Genomic DNA, 14164 nt, shown 5'->3' with positions numbered 1-14164 from the left:
ACGATTGATGGGGATTTACCTCCACACACACACACACACACACACACACACACACACACACACACGGACAAATGCTATGTGTACTTTTTATAATGGAAGTGTGTGCGTGTTCTAGTCTCCTCCTCTTCCTCCTCCTCCTCTCAATACCCCTTTTTCCCTCCCTTTTCCTTTTCCTTTATTTCGCTTTCTACCTTTTCCTTTCTTGATCTCCCTTTCTTCTCTTCTCCTTTATTATCATTCTCTCTCTCTCTCTCTCTCTCTCTCTCTCTCTCTCTCTCTCTCTCTCTCTCTCTCTCTCTCGTACCCTGGAAAGAGCTTCGTATTTACCTACGCGGCCCTCTTCCTCCTCCTCCTCCTCCTCCTCCTCCAATGACGTCAGCATCAACCTTCATCTCGCTAACGAATGATAAAAACAATAAAAAGGAAGAAGATAAGTAGAGAGAAAATGAAAAAAAAATATTAATGAGAGCGAAAGACGAAAATATGAGAGAGAGAGAGAGAGAGAGAGAGAGAGAGAGAGAGAGAGAGAGAGAGAGAGAGAGAGAGAGAGAGAGAGAGAGAGAAACACACACACACACACACACACACACACACACACACACACACACACAAGGACAGACGGAAAGAGACTGAGACACGGAAAACCCAGAGGCGAAAAGTGAAAGTTGGACAACAAAAAACAAAAACTAGTACACACACACACACACACACACACACACACACACACACACACACACACCTAACTGTTTCCTTATATGAGTTAATACATTTTTTATATTCTCTCTCTCTCTCTCTCTCTCTCTCTCTCTCTCTCTCTCTCTCTCTCTCTCTCTCTCTCTCTCATCTTCACTTTTTCTCTTCGTTTTCTCTTTATTTTTCATTTATTTATTTATCTCTCTCTCTCTCTCTCTCTCTCTCTCTCTCTCTCTCTCTCTCTCTCTCTCTCTCTCTCTCTCTCTCTCTCTCTCTCTCTCTCTCTCTCTCTCATACACACACCAAGAACAGGAAGCAAGTTTTTTTTACAATATCTCGCCCACCAAGATAATTTCCGCCGTAGAATATAAATCGTTCTTTTAAAATTTTTGTCACTAAACGTCGTAAAAGAAAATTGTGTGTGACGTAACAACTTTATTATGTAAGAAAATATATGTTAAGGAAGAAGTAGTAGTAGTAGTAGTAGTAGTAGTAGTAGTAGTAGTAGTAGTAGTAGTAGTAGTAGTAGTAGTAGTAGTAGTAGTAGTAGTAGTGGTGGTGGTGTTAGTAGTGGTAGTAGTAGTAGTAGTAAATTAGTTCATTAAGTAACGTATAGAAACAGGTGTGTGTGTATTCAAGGCCTTCACCTGCGTGTGTGTGTGTGTGTGTGTGTGTGTGTACATGCGAGAGTACTTTACCCTTGTACTTAAGATATGAAGATAGTACCATAACACACTACTAATTCTTGCAGTCCTTTTCTACCTCTTCCTTCCTCCCTTCCTCCCACCTGTCATTAATAAAGGAACTGAGGTCGGTATTGTCAGACGCCTCCGCCTCTCACATCAACAATTTCCAAAGGCCGAAAAGGGGATCAGTCGGGTTTGAATGAGGAGTATTTTAGGTTCTTGGTGTAGATGCAGGGTCAAACTACCACCAGGGTCATAGAACTACCCCTGGAAATGCCCACAACTCCTAGGAAAGCCTTGTCAAGTATTGTTTCTTGGGAGACGGAAGGTTAAAGAATTTGGCACTAGAGACCTTCCCCTAAGACGCCGAAACACTTACATGGTCCACCTATACAGCAAAAACACCTATAGTTAATTAAAGTCCTTTCCCTTGAGTCCTCGTCCATCCTTCCCCTCACCTTTCCCTCACCTATTTTTCTTACCAAACAAATATATTAAAATGAAAAGGGTAGAGTTAGAGCCCCTTCCCTTGAGTCTTCGTTTATCCTCCCCTTTCTTCCCTTCACCCCTTCGATCACCCTTTTCTCTTACCTTAAATTACGCTATAGGAAAAGTGTTTTTGCCCATGAAGTCAAGTCCTTTTTATTTCCCTTTTCTTTCCCTTACCTTTCCTTACCCCTCCCCTCACCCCTTCCCTCTTTTCCTTCCCCTTCCTCTTCCTACCTCTTTCCTTCATCCTTTCCCTCCTCTCTCCTCCCCCTTTCCTTAACCCTCCCTTCCTCCTCTTTTCCTACCCTTTTTATCTTCCCTTCCAACATCATTCACCAACAAGACTCAGCCATTCCCTCCTTCCCCTCACTTCATCTTTCTTCCCTTCCCTACTCTTCCCCTTTGCCTTCACTCATAAGAATAGCCAAATCATTTACCAACAAGACTTCAGCACTCCTTCCCTTCCCTTTCCTTCCCTTCCCCTTCTTCTTCCACTTCTTTTTCCCCTTACTCTCCCCTCACCCTTCCCTTCGCTTCCCCTCCCTTCATTCTTTCCTTCTCCATTCCGTCACTCCTTCCTCTAACCTTCCTTTTCCTTTCCCTTCCCCCTCCCTTTCCCTCTTCCTTCCCATCCACTTCTTCCCCTTACTCTCCCCTCACCCTTCCTTTCCCTTCCCCTCCCTTCATTCTTTCCTTCCCCATTCCCTCACTCCTCCCTCTAACCTTCCTTTTCCCATCTTCCTTCCCTTCCCCTTCTTCCCCTTACTCTCTCCTCACCCTTCCCTCCCCTTCCCCTCCCTTCATTCCTTCCATCCCCATCCTTTCACTCCTTCCTCTAACCTTCCTTTTTCTTCCCCTTCCTTCTTCCTTCCCTTCCCCTTCTTCCCCTTACTTTCCCCTCACCCTTCCCTTCCCTTCCCCTCCCTTCATTCTTTCCTTCCCCATCCTTTCTCTAACCTACCTTTTCCTTTCCCTTCTCCGTTCCCTTCGCTTCCCTCACCTTCCCTTAACCCCTTCCTTCTATCCCCTTCCCTTCACCCACAAGAGTACCAACACCATTCACCAACAAGACTTCAGCACTCCTTTCCGTCCCTTCCTTCCCTTCTTCTTCCCCTTCCTGGTTCCCTTGACTAGCGCACCTCCAGGGGGCAGCCAAGCACTTCCCCTAACGATCATTGGCGGGGGTAATTGGCTCATTCCGGCACTAATTACACCTGATTACACCTTGTTAGTGCTGCAGGTGGCTAATTGTCCAGGCCAGGAGTGTCTCAGAGGGAGCTTAGAAAGGGGGAGAAGGGAAAGGGGGAAGGGAAGGGTTGATAGGTAGAAATAAGGTAGAAGGAGGAAAGAAGCGGAAAGATGATTGATAAGTAGAACGAAGCTGAAAAGAAGAAAAGAAAGGAAAAGAGAAGAAGGGAAGGAGGGTTAGCAGGTAGAAAGAGAGGTAGAGAAAGGAGGGAAGAAGGGAAGAAAGGAAGTGGAAGGAGGGAAAGAGGATTGGTAGGTAGAAAGAAGGGTAGAGAAAAGAGGGAAAAAAAGGAAGAAGGGTTGATAGATAGAAAGGGAAAGGGAAGAAGGGTAGAAGAAAGGAGGGAAGGAATATTGGAAAAAAAGGGAAGAAGGGATGGAAGAAAGAGGAAGGGAGGGAAGAAGGGGCAGTAAGGTTGATAGGCAAACACTAAGGGAGAAAGAAGGAGGGGAGAAGGGATGATAGGTAAACGAGGGGTAGAAGAAGGAAAGAAAGGAGGAATGATAGGCAGAAAGAAGGGCAGAAGAAAGGGGGAAAGAAAGTGTGGATAGGTAGGAGGTAAAAGAGTAATGGAAAAAGTAAGGAGGGAGGGAAAGAGAAATATAAAGAAAGAAGGAAGAACGGAGAAAGGGGGATAAAGGAAAAAGGAGGAGGAATGGGAAGAAACAGGGAATGAGAGATGGGAATGGATAGTGAAAGAAAGGAGAATAGAAGACAAGAAAGAATAAAGAAAAGGAGTAAGGATAGAAGGACTGACAAAGGACTTAGAAGGAGAGAACAAAAGAAGGAAAGAGTAATAAACGAGGGAAGTGAAGGAAACGAGAATAAGGAATTAAGTTAAGAGGACGAAACGAAGGAGGAGAAGAGGAAGAAGAAGATATAGAAAGGAGGGAAGTAGAGAAGAAAGGATGATAAACAGAAAGGTAGAGATATAAGAATGAAGAATGAAAAGAGAAAGAAAAATGAAAATAGCTTAGAAGGAGAGAAAGAGAGAAAGAGAAAGGAAGGAAGGAGAGAAAGAAGGAAAGAGGAAGGAAGGAAGGAAGGAGAGAAAGAAGGAAAGAGGAAGGAAGGAAGGAGAGAAAGAAGGAAAGAGGAATAAATGAGGGAGGTGAGGAAATGAGAAGAAGGTATTGAGTTAAGAGGATGAAGCGAAGGGAAGAGGAAGAAGAGGAGGGGGAAGAGGAGGAGAAAAGGATCAGAAGGTGCTCGTGTAAGTGACTTAGGGAGACACGAAAGGGGGAAGAGGAGAAGGAGGAGGAGGAGGAGGAGGAGGAGGAGGAGGAGGAGGAGGAGAGAAAAGAACATGAAATAAAAGAGAAAGTAAAGGAAAAGGAAGTTAGAAAGTGATCAGAAATAAAAAAAATTACAAAGAAAACAGGAAAAAAAGACACCAAGAAGAAGGAGGAAGAAGAGAAGGAGAAGGAGGAAGAGGAGGAGGAGGAGGAGAAAGAATAAAACACAAAAACAAAGAGAAACAAACAAAAAAACAGCAAGCGAACGAACGAACGAACACGGACACAAAAAAAACAAATAAATAAAAAAAAGCAGTCCTGACACACACACACACACACACACACACACACACACACACACACACACACACACACTCAAATTAGAGGTTGCCCGCTATCTACATCAGCTGCCACTACCCGCCGCTCGTGACCCAAACCACTAACCACTCACTGACCCTCCTCGCCACTAACACTACTCAGGAGGAGGAGGAGGAGGACGAGGAGGGCAAGTTTAAGTCTTCCATGAAATATCTTATACCATTCATTTTGTCCCTACTACTACTACTACTACTACTACTACTGCTACTACTACTACTACTACTACTACTATTACATCTACTACTACTATGACAAGGAAAAAGACGAAAAAGAAAAAAAGACGAACTTGATGATGATGATGATGAGGAGGAGGAGGAGGAGGAGGAGAAGGAGGAGGAGGAGGAGAAGGAGGAGGAAGAAGTAAAGGAGAAGAAAAAGAAGAGAAGTAGAAAGGAATTTATCTTTCTTCCTCGCAGAGAGAGAGAGAGAGAGAGAGAGAGAGAGAGAGAGAGAGAGAGAGAGAGAGAGAGAGAGAGATTTGCCTCGACGCGAAATATTATCAGTAATTACTCGAAGAAAGGACAGGAAGAGGAGGAGGAGGAGGAGGGGGAGGAGGAAGTGGAAGGAGGAGGAGGAAGAGGGGGAGAAAAGAGACCATTTAATCTTCTTTGCCATCTCTCTCTCTCTCTCTCTCTCTCTCTCTCTCATCATGTACTCCCTTCTCTCATTCGTCTTTTTCACCCGTCCAAGTTTTCCTTTCATGTTCTCCTCCTCCTCCTCTTCTTCTTCTTCCTCCTCCTCCTCCTCCTCCTCCTCCTTCTCCTCCACCTCCTCTCCTTACCTCTTCCTCTGTCTCTTCTTCTTCCTCCTCCTCCTCCTCCTCCTACTCCTCCTCCTCCTCCCAACCCTCATGAATTAACAAGCAGCAAATAACAGATAAAAGACACGCAAGTGGCGCACATGAACCCATTCAGAACACACACACACACACACACACACACACACACACACACACACACAGAGTAAGACCTGCAGTTGAATGTACGTGTAAAAGCAAGTGTCAAGAGAGAGAGAGAGAGAGAGAGAGAGAGAGAGAGAGAGAGAGAGAGAGAGAGAGAGAGAGAGTAATACGCTCTGCCAGAATGACTTAGAAAGTGTTCTGACGAAGATGATAGAAGACGATCTCTCTCTCTCTCTCTCTCTCTCTCTCCCTAACCTATCAGCTTCCCTTCACCTTTCTAAATACGCCGCATCAATCTTTAACGAGAGAGAGAGAGAGAGAGAGAGAGAGAGAGGAGACCGCAAAGCCCTCTAAGGAGGACCCAAAGATATTAAGAATATTAGTCAGAAACCCAGTATTAGAGAGAGAGAGAGAGAGAGAGAGAGAGAGAGAGAGAAAGCAAAGATGGAAGAAATGAAGGAATAGGATAGAAAAAGAAACGAGAGGTAAACAAACACAAAAGAGGAGAAAGAGAGAAGGGAAGGAGGAAGAGAGAAGAGAAAGAAAAGGGGAAAGAAAGAAAGGGAGAGAGAAAGGAGAGGTGAGGGATACGAAGGACAGGAAAGAAAGAGGGGACGAAGTGAGGGAGAAACAAGGGAGAGAAAAGAGAGGAGGAAGAAAGGGGAGGAAAGAATGGGAGAGAGGAGGGAAAGTAGATTAATGGAAAGAAGATTAGCGGGAGGGAAAGATATTATGGTCGTCAAGGGAAGAAGAGGAGAGGAGACAGAGAAAAGAGAATAGGGAAAGAAGGAGGAAGAAGAATAGGAGAAAGGGAGAAAAGAATATATAGGAAGAAGGAAGAAGGGGAAGTAAAAGAAACAATCTCTATCTGTCTATCTATCTATCTATCTATTTATATATCTATCTTCGTTACTTCAATAATCTCCATCTCGACATTTTTTTCCTTCCTCTCTTTCTTCCGTTCCTTTCATTTTCCTCCAATTTCTTCCTCCTCCTCCTCTTCCTTAACACAAAATAATGATATAACCAACACGTACTTAAAGAAAACAACAACAAAACAGTAGTATATAAACATTAATATCAACCTCAATGTTCCTTTCTCCTCGTAACAGATCACTGCCGCCACCACAACCACCACTACCACCACCACCAACAACAACAGACACCATGAAGCCAAGAGCGGGCCTGCTGTTCTCCCTCCTCCTGCTGGCTCTGCTGACGGGCACGGGGAGCGACCAGAGCAGGGACACGGGAGGCATACAGCAGGGACTCAACGGCTTAGAGGAGGAGGAGGCGGAGCAGAAGGAGGAGCAGGAGAGCTTCGTGGACGGCGGCGTGGCGGTGTACAACGGGGATGGAGTGGACGTGAATATTAGCTCGTCCAATATTACTGTCCCTCTGTGCTGTGGCGTGGGTATGACTTTCAACATGACGATGATGAAGTGTGAGCCCGCCGCCTATACCGCCCCTGTCACCTTCCATTACGAGGTACGTGTGTGGGGGTGTGTTGGGTGGGATGTGACGGGTGTGTGGGTGTGGTTGTCTGAGTTTGGGTCTTTGGGTATAATGGGTGTGTAGAATGAGCTCTGTTGGGTAGGATATGTTGGAAAGGATGTGCTAGGTGGAATATGATGGTCTGATGAAGTGTGTAGAGTATACCATCACCACCATCATAACCCTCTCTCTCCCCCTCTCTCTTCCAGGATGGTCGGCCCGTGGAGTACCCGTTCATGTATCAGATCCAGGTGGGCTTCCTCAAGTGTCCCGCCTACAGCCTGTCTCCTGAGTCCAACCCCGACGATGCCTTCCTCCTGCTGCCCGAAGGTGTGTGTGTGTGGTGGGGGGGTTATGTTTGTGTGTGTGGGGGCTTTCTACCCGTTCCTTCCATTCACTTTCCCTCACATACAACCCTCTTTCTCTCGCTCGTTCCCTCCCTCTTTTCAATATTACCCACGTACTTCTTTCTTTCTCTCCCTCCCTTTCCTTCCATTCACTTTCCCTCACATACAACCCTCTTTCTCTAGCTCTTTCCCTCCCTCTTTTCAATATTACCCACGTACTTTTTTCTTTCTCTCCCTCCCTTTCCTTCCATTCACTTTCCCTCACGTATACCTATCTCCCCGCTCTTTCCCTCCCTTTACACACACACACACACACACACACACACACACGCCTTTCACACGTTTCCCCTCTACTGCGTCCCGCCAGACTTTCCTTTCGAGAACTCGCGCTCCAGAACGCCGCCTCGCTCTCCCTTGCAACACTCGACATCGCAACACACAACTCAACACCTTCCGAAGCGCCTTATTACCAGCCTCAAACACCGTGGCTTACTACCGCAACACATGAGTCGGAGCACGCACCAATATGACAAAGTGACTCGTGTTTATGTGCTGCACTTTCTAACACTCAGGCGCGGAATTGACACTTGTTGTTGTAAAGGCTTTCACTTCTTACGAGGATGTTGTGCGTGTGCTAGTGTGTGTTGGGGGGGGGGGGGGGGGGGGAATGGGTGTGTGTTGGGGGGGAGGGAGGAGACATGTGTGTGTGTGTGTGGGGGTGGGAAGGAGAAATGTGTGTGTGTGTGTGTGTGTGTGTGTGTGTGTGTGTGTGTGTGGTGTTTTCATCTACTTGATTTTCATTCATACAAAACCAGAAAAGAATAACGTTTGAATTTTGCATATCCTGTTCCTTCAATGAGAATTAGAATAAAATAATGTGGAGATGAAAGGCGATAAAATAAGTTGAAATTTACTGATAGAGCTTAGAAACATTACTACTGTTACTACTACTACTATTACTACTACTACTACTACTACTACTACTACTACTACTACTACTTCAATAACAATGTAGGAAACGTTACTTACGGGCTTTTTCCACTTGTTCTTATTTTGTCCTTAAACTGTCCTCTTCGCTGTTAAGAAAACAAATAATAAAAATAATAATAATAATGATAATGAATGGTAGTACACACACACACACACACACACACACACACACACACACACACACACACACACACACACACACATTTGCATGATCAACAAGTTTTCAATGAACCCTTTAGGAAATCTCTAAGAAACCTGTTTGGCCCCTCAACAAACAAACAAACAAACAAATAGACGATACTGACACACACACACACACACACACACACACACACACGTCGTTGTCTGAAAATGAGATTGACATGGTAGGGCGTCCAAGCAAGCAATGGTACACACACACACACACACACACACATGCCTTTTGTCTTTTGTCGTGAGGTCATTCAGGTAAAAAAATAACCAATGAAATAATACACTAACACTTAAGTCCGTAATATGAAGATTAATTATTAGGTTATTCAGGTCACAAAACAATAGAGCAGGCCATACACACGTCTATAATATGAAGGTAATCTTGTGAGGTCATTCAAGTAACAAAATAATAAATGAAACAATTGACCTTTCTTTTGGCCACTCTTCTGAACTCTTTTTTTATAGGGGCAGTGTTTAGCGGGCTTTTTCTCTATCGTTATTACTTTTTTTTTTGCCCTTGAGCTGCTTCCTTTGCTGTAAAAAAGAAACTAACACGACTCTATGTGAAGGTTTAAATACCGTGCTGTCCATTCTTAGCTGGCCTTTTTTTTCCTCTCATCCTTTCTTCTTTTTACCCTTGAGTTACTTCCTTTGCTATAAAAAAAAATACTAACACGTCTCTATATGAAGCTTTAAATAACGCGCTGTTTGTTTCTTTCAGGTATTCTCAAGCTGGAGAAGGGCGGAGCGCAGATCGGGGAGGGAGAGTTCTGTCTGCTGGCCACCGAGGGAGAGTTACACGCCCTCGTTTGCTTCAGGCACGAGGTAAGTGTAGCGATTTCTATAGGCGGTTGTATGACCCTGGTGGTAGTGTTGCAAGGCTCCAGCGCGCGGCGTGAACGGAAAAAACGCTCAGAAGAACCAGGCGTATTTTCTCCGTGGCTCTCAGTAAAGTCATCTATGGAGCCTGAGAAGAACGTTTTCATCTTCATCGGCATCATCATCGTCATTGCTGCCATTATTGTCATGTTCTTTATCTGTATTTTTTTTTTTTTCGCTACACGTGATTTTATGGGTTCGTAATGACTTCGGGAGATGTTAATGTTCGTATTATCATTTTTGTTGTTATTGACATCACTATTACTATCACTATACCAACACCAAACTCATCCTTGTTGTCATCATCATCATTCATCATCCTCACTATCGTTTGCACCAACTTATTATTGTCTGTTTAAACCTAACCGTAAACATGCCAAACAAAACCTTACATGTCTTAAACAAACCTATGTGAACCTGACCCAATCAAACCTAACCAAACCTAACCAATTTTAATCCAATAAACGGTAAGCTAATTTAACCTAACCCTCCTTACCTAACCAAGCTAACAATTTATCCCTTCGCCACACCCACACAGGACCAGAGAGAGTTCAACAGAGTGGTGTACCTGACTCTATACCCCGTGGGCCTTATCATGTCATATCGTAACCTTATCTCACCTTACCTAACTGTACCTAACCTCATGCAACCTAGCTAACAACCAATCCCATCGCCTCACCCTCACAGGACCAGAGGGAATTCAACTCCGTGGTGTACCAGACTCTATACCCCGTGGGCCTTATGTCATATCGTAACTTTATCTCACCTTACCTAACCATACCTAACCTCACGCAACCTAGCTAACAACCTATCCCCTCGCCACACCCACACAGGACCAGAGAGAGTTCAACAGCGTGGTGTACCAGACTCTATACCCCGTGGGACTGATCATGTCATATCGTAACCTTATCTCACCTTACCTAACCGTACCTAACCTCATGCAACCTAGCTAACAACCTATCCCATCGCCTCACCCTCACAGGACCAGAGAGAGTTCAACAGCGTGGTGTACCAGACTCTGTACCCCGTGGGCCTGATAATCTCGGCTATCTTCCTGGGCGCCACCTTCATCGTGTACTGCCTCGTGATGGAGCTGAGGGACCTGCTTGGGCGCTGCCTTATGTGTGGTGTGCTGTGCCTGTGTATAGCGCAGATCTGGATCGTTATAATTCAGATGGGGTCCTCACAGCTGCCCACCAACTTGTGTATTGCTTTTGGTAAGTGTGTGTGTGTGTGTGTGTGTGTGTGTGTGTGTGTGTGTGTGTGTGTGTGTGATATCATACACATCACCTTCTTTATACATGAATCACAGCCTCGAATGTTTGAGAATATAACCTTAGTCTCACATACTTACATCTCTCTTCTGCACTCCTTCACTTACTCCACCAAACCAACTTACGCTCACTAACACCTACTTACACATCCCTCCTTCACTCCTTTACTTACTCCACCAAACCACCTTACACTTACTGACACCTCCCAAAACCTACGGAACCCTACCTCCCGCCCTCTTTACCTCACTCCTACTTACCCCAAAAATCTCCTCTAACCTACCTACTTACACCTCGTTATATCTCTTCACACCTCCCTTCTGCACTACTTTACCCCCTCCAATAGCTCCCTTGCACCTTCCTACACCTCTCTCCCGCCCTCGTCTCCACCCCTCCCTTCACCCCGCACCTTCAGCCAGTCCCTCTCTCCACAGGTATACTGATGCACTTCTTCTACCTGGCCGCCTTCCTCTGGCTCAACGTCATCTGCTTCAACGTGTTCCTGACCGTGTGGTGAGTAGATTGTTGTTGTTGTTGGTGGTGGTGGTGGTGTTATTGATATTATCGTCAGTATTAGTATTAGTAGTAGTAGTAGTAACAGCATTTCATTGGGAGGAAATTCGAAAAAGCCACTAAATTTATATTATATACTAAAGCGAATGGAGGAAAATTTAATAATAATAAAGTTGTACCTACTACTACTACTACTACTACTACTACCACTACTACTACTACCACTACTACTACTACTACTACTGCTGCCACTAAACATGTCGCCGCTGTAATATGACTTGGAATAAGGAGGAGGAGGAGGAGGAGGTAATCGGATCAAGTACTACGAAAGCTCCTCTTCCTCTGATTGGAAATATGGAAATCAGTTCTCCCTTTTTCCTCTTTTAACTTTCTTTTATTTACTTTTTCATTCTTCCCTATTTTTCTATCTTGTTATTCACTTTGGGTTTACTTTCTCATTTTTCTTCCTTTTTTTCCTTTCTCACTATTCATTTATTCCTCCTTCTTCAGTGCTTTATCTCCTCCTCCTCCTCCTCTTTCGAAATTAATGTCATGTTCTTTTTGACTCATCTCCCACTTCTACCTTTTCATTATTATCCAGTGCACCTCTCCTCCTCCTTCCCCTCCTCCTCCTCCTCCTCTTCTCCTCAAGGCTCTTCCTCCTCCTCCTCGCTGTCTTGAGGAGGTGCGCTAAGGACCTCTTCAGCATGCCCAAGAGGAAGGGAATGAGGAAGAGGAGAAGAGAGAAAGAAGGGAGGAAGAGGCAAAGACGAAGGGGTCGGTCTCTCTCTCTCTCTCTCTCTCTCTCTCTCTCTCTCTCTCTCTCTCTCTCTCTCTCTCTCTCTCTCTCTCTCTCTCTCTCTCTCTCTCTCTCTCTCTCATTAGCATCTATTAACGCCACTCCGAGCAATCTCGGTCAAGCAATCTGGGTTCGTTTCAGGCCGGGATGCGCGTAATAATAAGACGTATAGTAAGCCTAATTTAGGGCGTCTACGCTTACGTCCATATTCTTAAACGTATCGGGTTCCCATTACGGCTATTTTTCAAGGCCACAGAGAAGATCAACCGGGCTTTCTTTGGTGTTTTTCCCGTTCAAGATGCAGAAGTCGGGTCAAACTATCACTAGGATCACAAAATGGTCCATATTCTTAAACGTATCGGGCTCCTGTTACGACAGAGAAGATCAACCGGGCCTTCTTTGGTGTTTTCCCGTTTAAGATGCAAAAGTCGGGTCAAACTATCACCAGGATCACAAAACGGTCCATCGAAATCCCAGCAACTTCCACGAGAGGCTTTTCAAACGGGCGAACTGAAATACCGACACGTTTAGGAATACGAGCTTAATTAAGTTCTTCATAATATCAAGATTCACTCATAGAAACACACTGGAAAACTCATCTACTTAGTAAGCTGCGCAGTTATGGAGATAAAGGGCCAGAGCGACACTCAACCACCGAGTCATTGTAAGCGCCCAAACCAAACTATATTCTCCACAAATATTATTTTTCTACTCAACACCAGATACTAAAGAGACTTATTGTGTGGTTTCCTAAAATGTTCTTCTTTTAATATCAACACCAAACATTATACAAGGAATTTTCGTCGTATTTTGTGATTGGTTGGGGAGCTTACTGCTGTACTGGACTGTGAAGCTGGCCATAAGATATGAAAACGAGTGGCGTGAGGAAGGTACAGTCATTCCTCTCCCACGGGAACTGTCGGTGGGATTTACTGTGCTTGCCGTGAGCCCTGCATGGCACGCACTGGGTTGCTCTACTATGACCTCAATGACTTAATTGCCGCGAATTATTGTTAGACCATGCACGTTTTTTCGGCCATTATAGTCCCTTGGATAAGACTTCCATAAATAGAAATTAAAATATGCCGCCACAATATCCCCTCCTGGTGGCTGGTAGCGCTAGTCTAAGCCTAGTTTGGTCACTGTGCTTGCTAATGCCCTAACTCACCCCTGAAGATGTTTCCTTACTGAATATAAAAAATAAGCGTCAATAATATGAAATAACCAATGTAAACTTATGCCCCCAACTTTACCTTTACCAGATACGGTTGCCAATTACCGAGAAGCAAACAAAATACACACAATAAATACACGCACAAAAAGCATGCCTTATTATGCCAACAACTTTACCAAATACGGTTGCCAAATACCGCCAGGCAACACAACACAAAACACACGCACAAAAATCACAGAAAAAGAAGCTTAAAAAAAAAGCATTCCTTGTGTCCAGTGTCCTTGACTGACAGGTAAAAAAAATATATTCAAGAAACAGACGCAGGCCTCGGAGCAGCGTCTTGCCACTGACCACCACAGCCACCGCCGTTTATGCCTGCCATGAACGAAATATTTACAAGATCATAGACTTTTCTTTGCCGTCCCGTCCTCTTGGGTGGTTAGATTAATCGTAAATACATGATAGCATATATATTCATGTTCGACCCACGTATCCACTCAACGTTCCCACCAAAAATGGGTGGCTGTTCGTCGACAATTGGGACCTCTTCTTTGGCAACGACGCCCTCTACGCCCGTGACGGGATACACTTGACGTTCAAGGGTGTTGAGGCTCTCTCAGACTCCCTTGAGCGAGCACTTGGTACCCTGAGGGATTTTTTAGTATAGGCGAGGGGGGGAGGAGTAATGGGAGCAATGGGAGGAGTAATGGGAGGGGACATCTAGCTCATAATATAACCAGGCAGCTTAGAAGTAATTCTAGAGGAGTAACAGAGGACGGGCTAAGAATCTTCTATACTAACAGCAGGAGCCTCAGAAACAAGATAGACTTACTAAGGGGTGAAGCTTGTTCAGAAAATTTTGACATAATAGCGA

General features: G+C 44.7%; 1 protein-coding gene across 1 annotated transcript in view; it reads left to right on the top strand.

The window, feature by feature from the left end:
- The window catches only part of LOC127000194 (G-protein coupled receptor Mth2-like), a 35375-nt gene that overhangs the window by 7032 nt on the left and 14179 nt on the right, over window positions 1–14164 (top strand). Inside the window, exons 2-6 of the mRNA XM_050863605.1 lie at window positions 6744–7119; window positions 7335–7455; window positions 9376–9479; window positions 10516–10750; window positions 11239–11317. Of these exons, the coding sequence (XP_050719562.1) occupies window positions 6799–7119; window positions 7335–7455; window positions 9376–9479; window positions 10516–10750; window positions 11239–11317 (860 nt within the window). The 5' untranslated portion in view covers window positions 6744–6798. The remainder of the gene's footprint in view (window positions 1–6743; window positions 7120–7334; window positions 7456–9375; window positions 9480–10515; window positions 10751–11238; window positions 11318–14164) is intronic.

The sequence above is a fragment of the Eriocheir sinensis genome, chromosome 18 (genome assembly GCF_024679095.1).
Source record: "Eriocheir sinensis breed Jianghai 21 chromosome 18, ASM2467909v1, whole genome shotgun sequence".
NCBI lineage: Eukaryota > Metazoa > Arthropoda > Malacostraca > Decapoda > Varunidae > Eriocheir > Eriocheir sinensis.
Note: the sequence above shows the minus strand (reverse complement) of the source record. Positions and strands in the feature narration are given on the sequence as shown.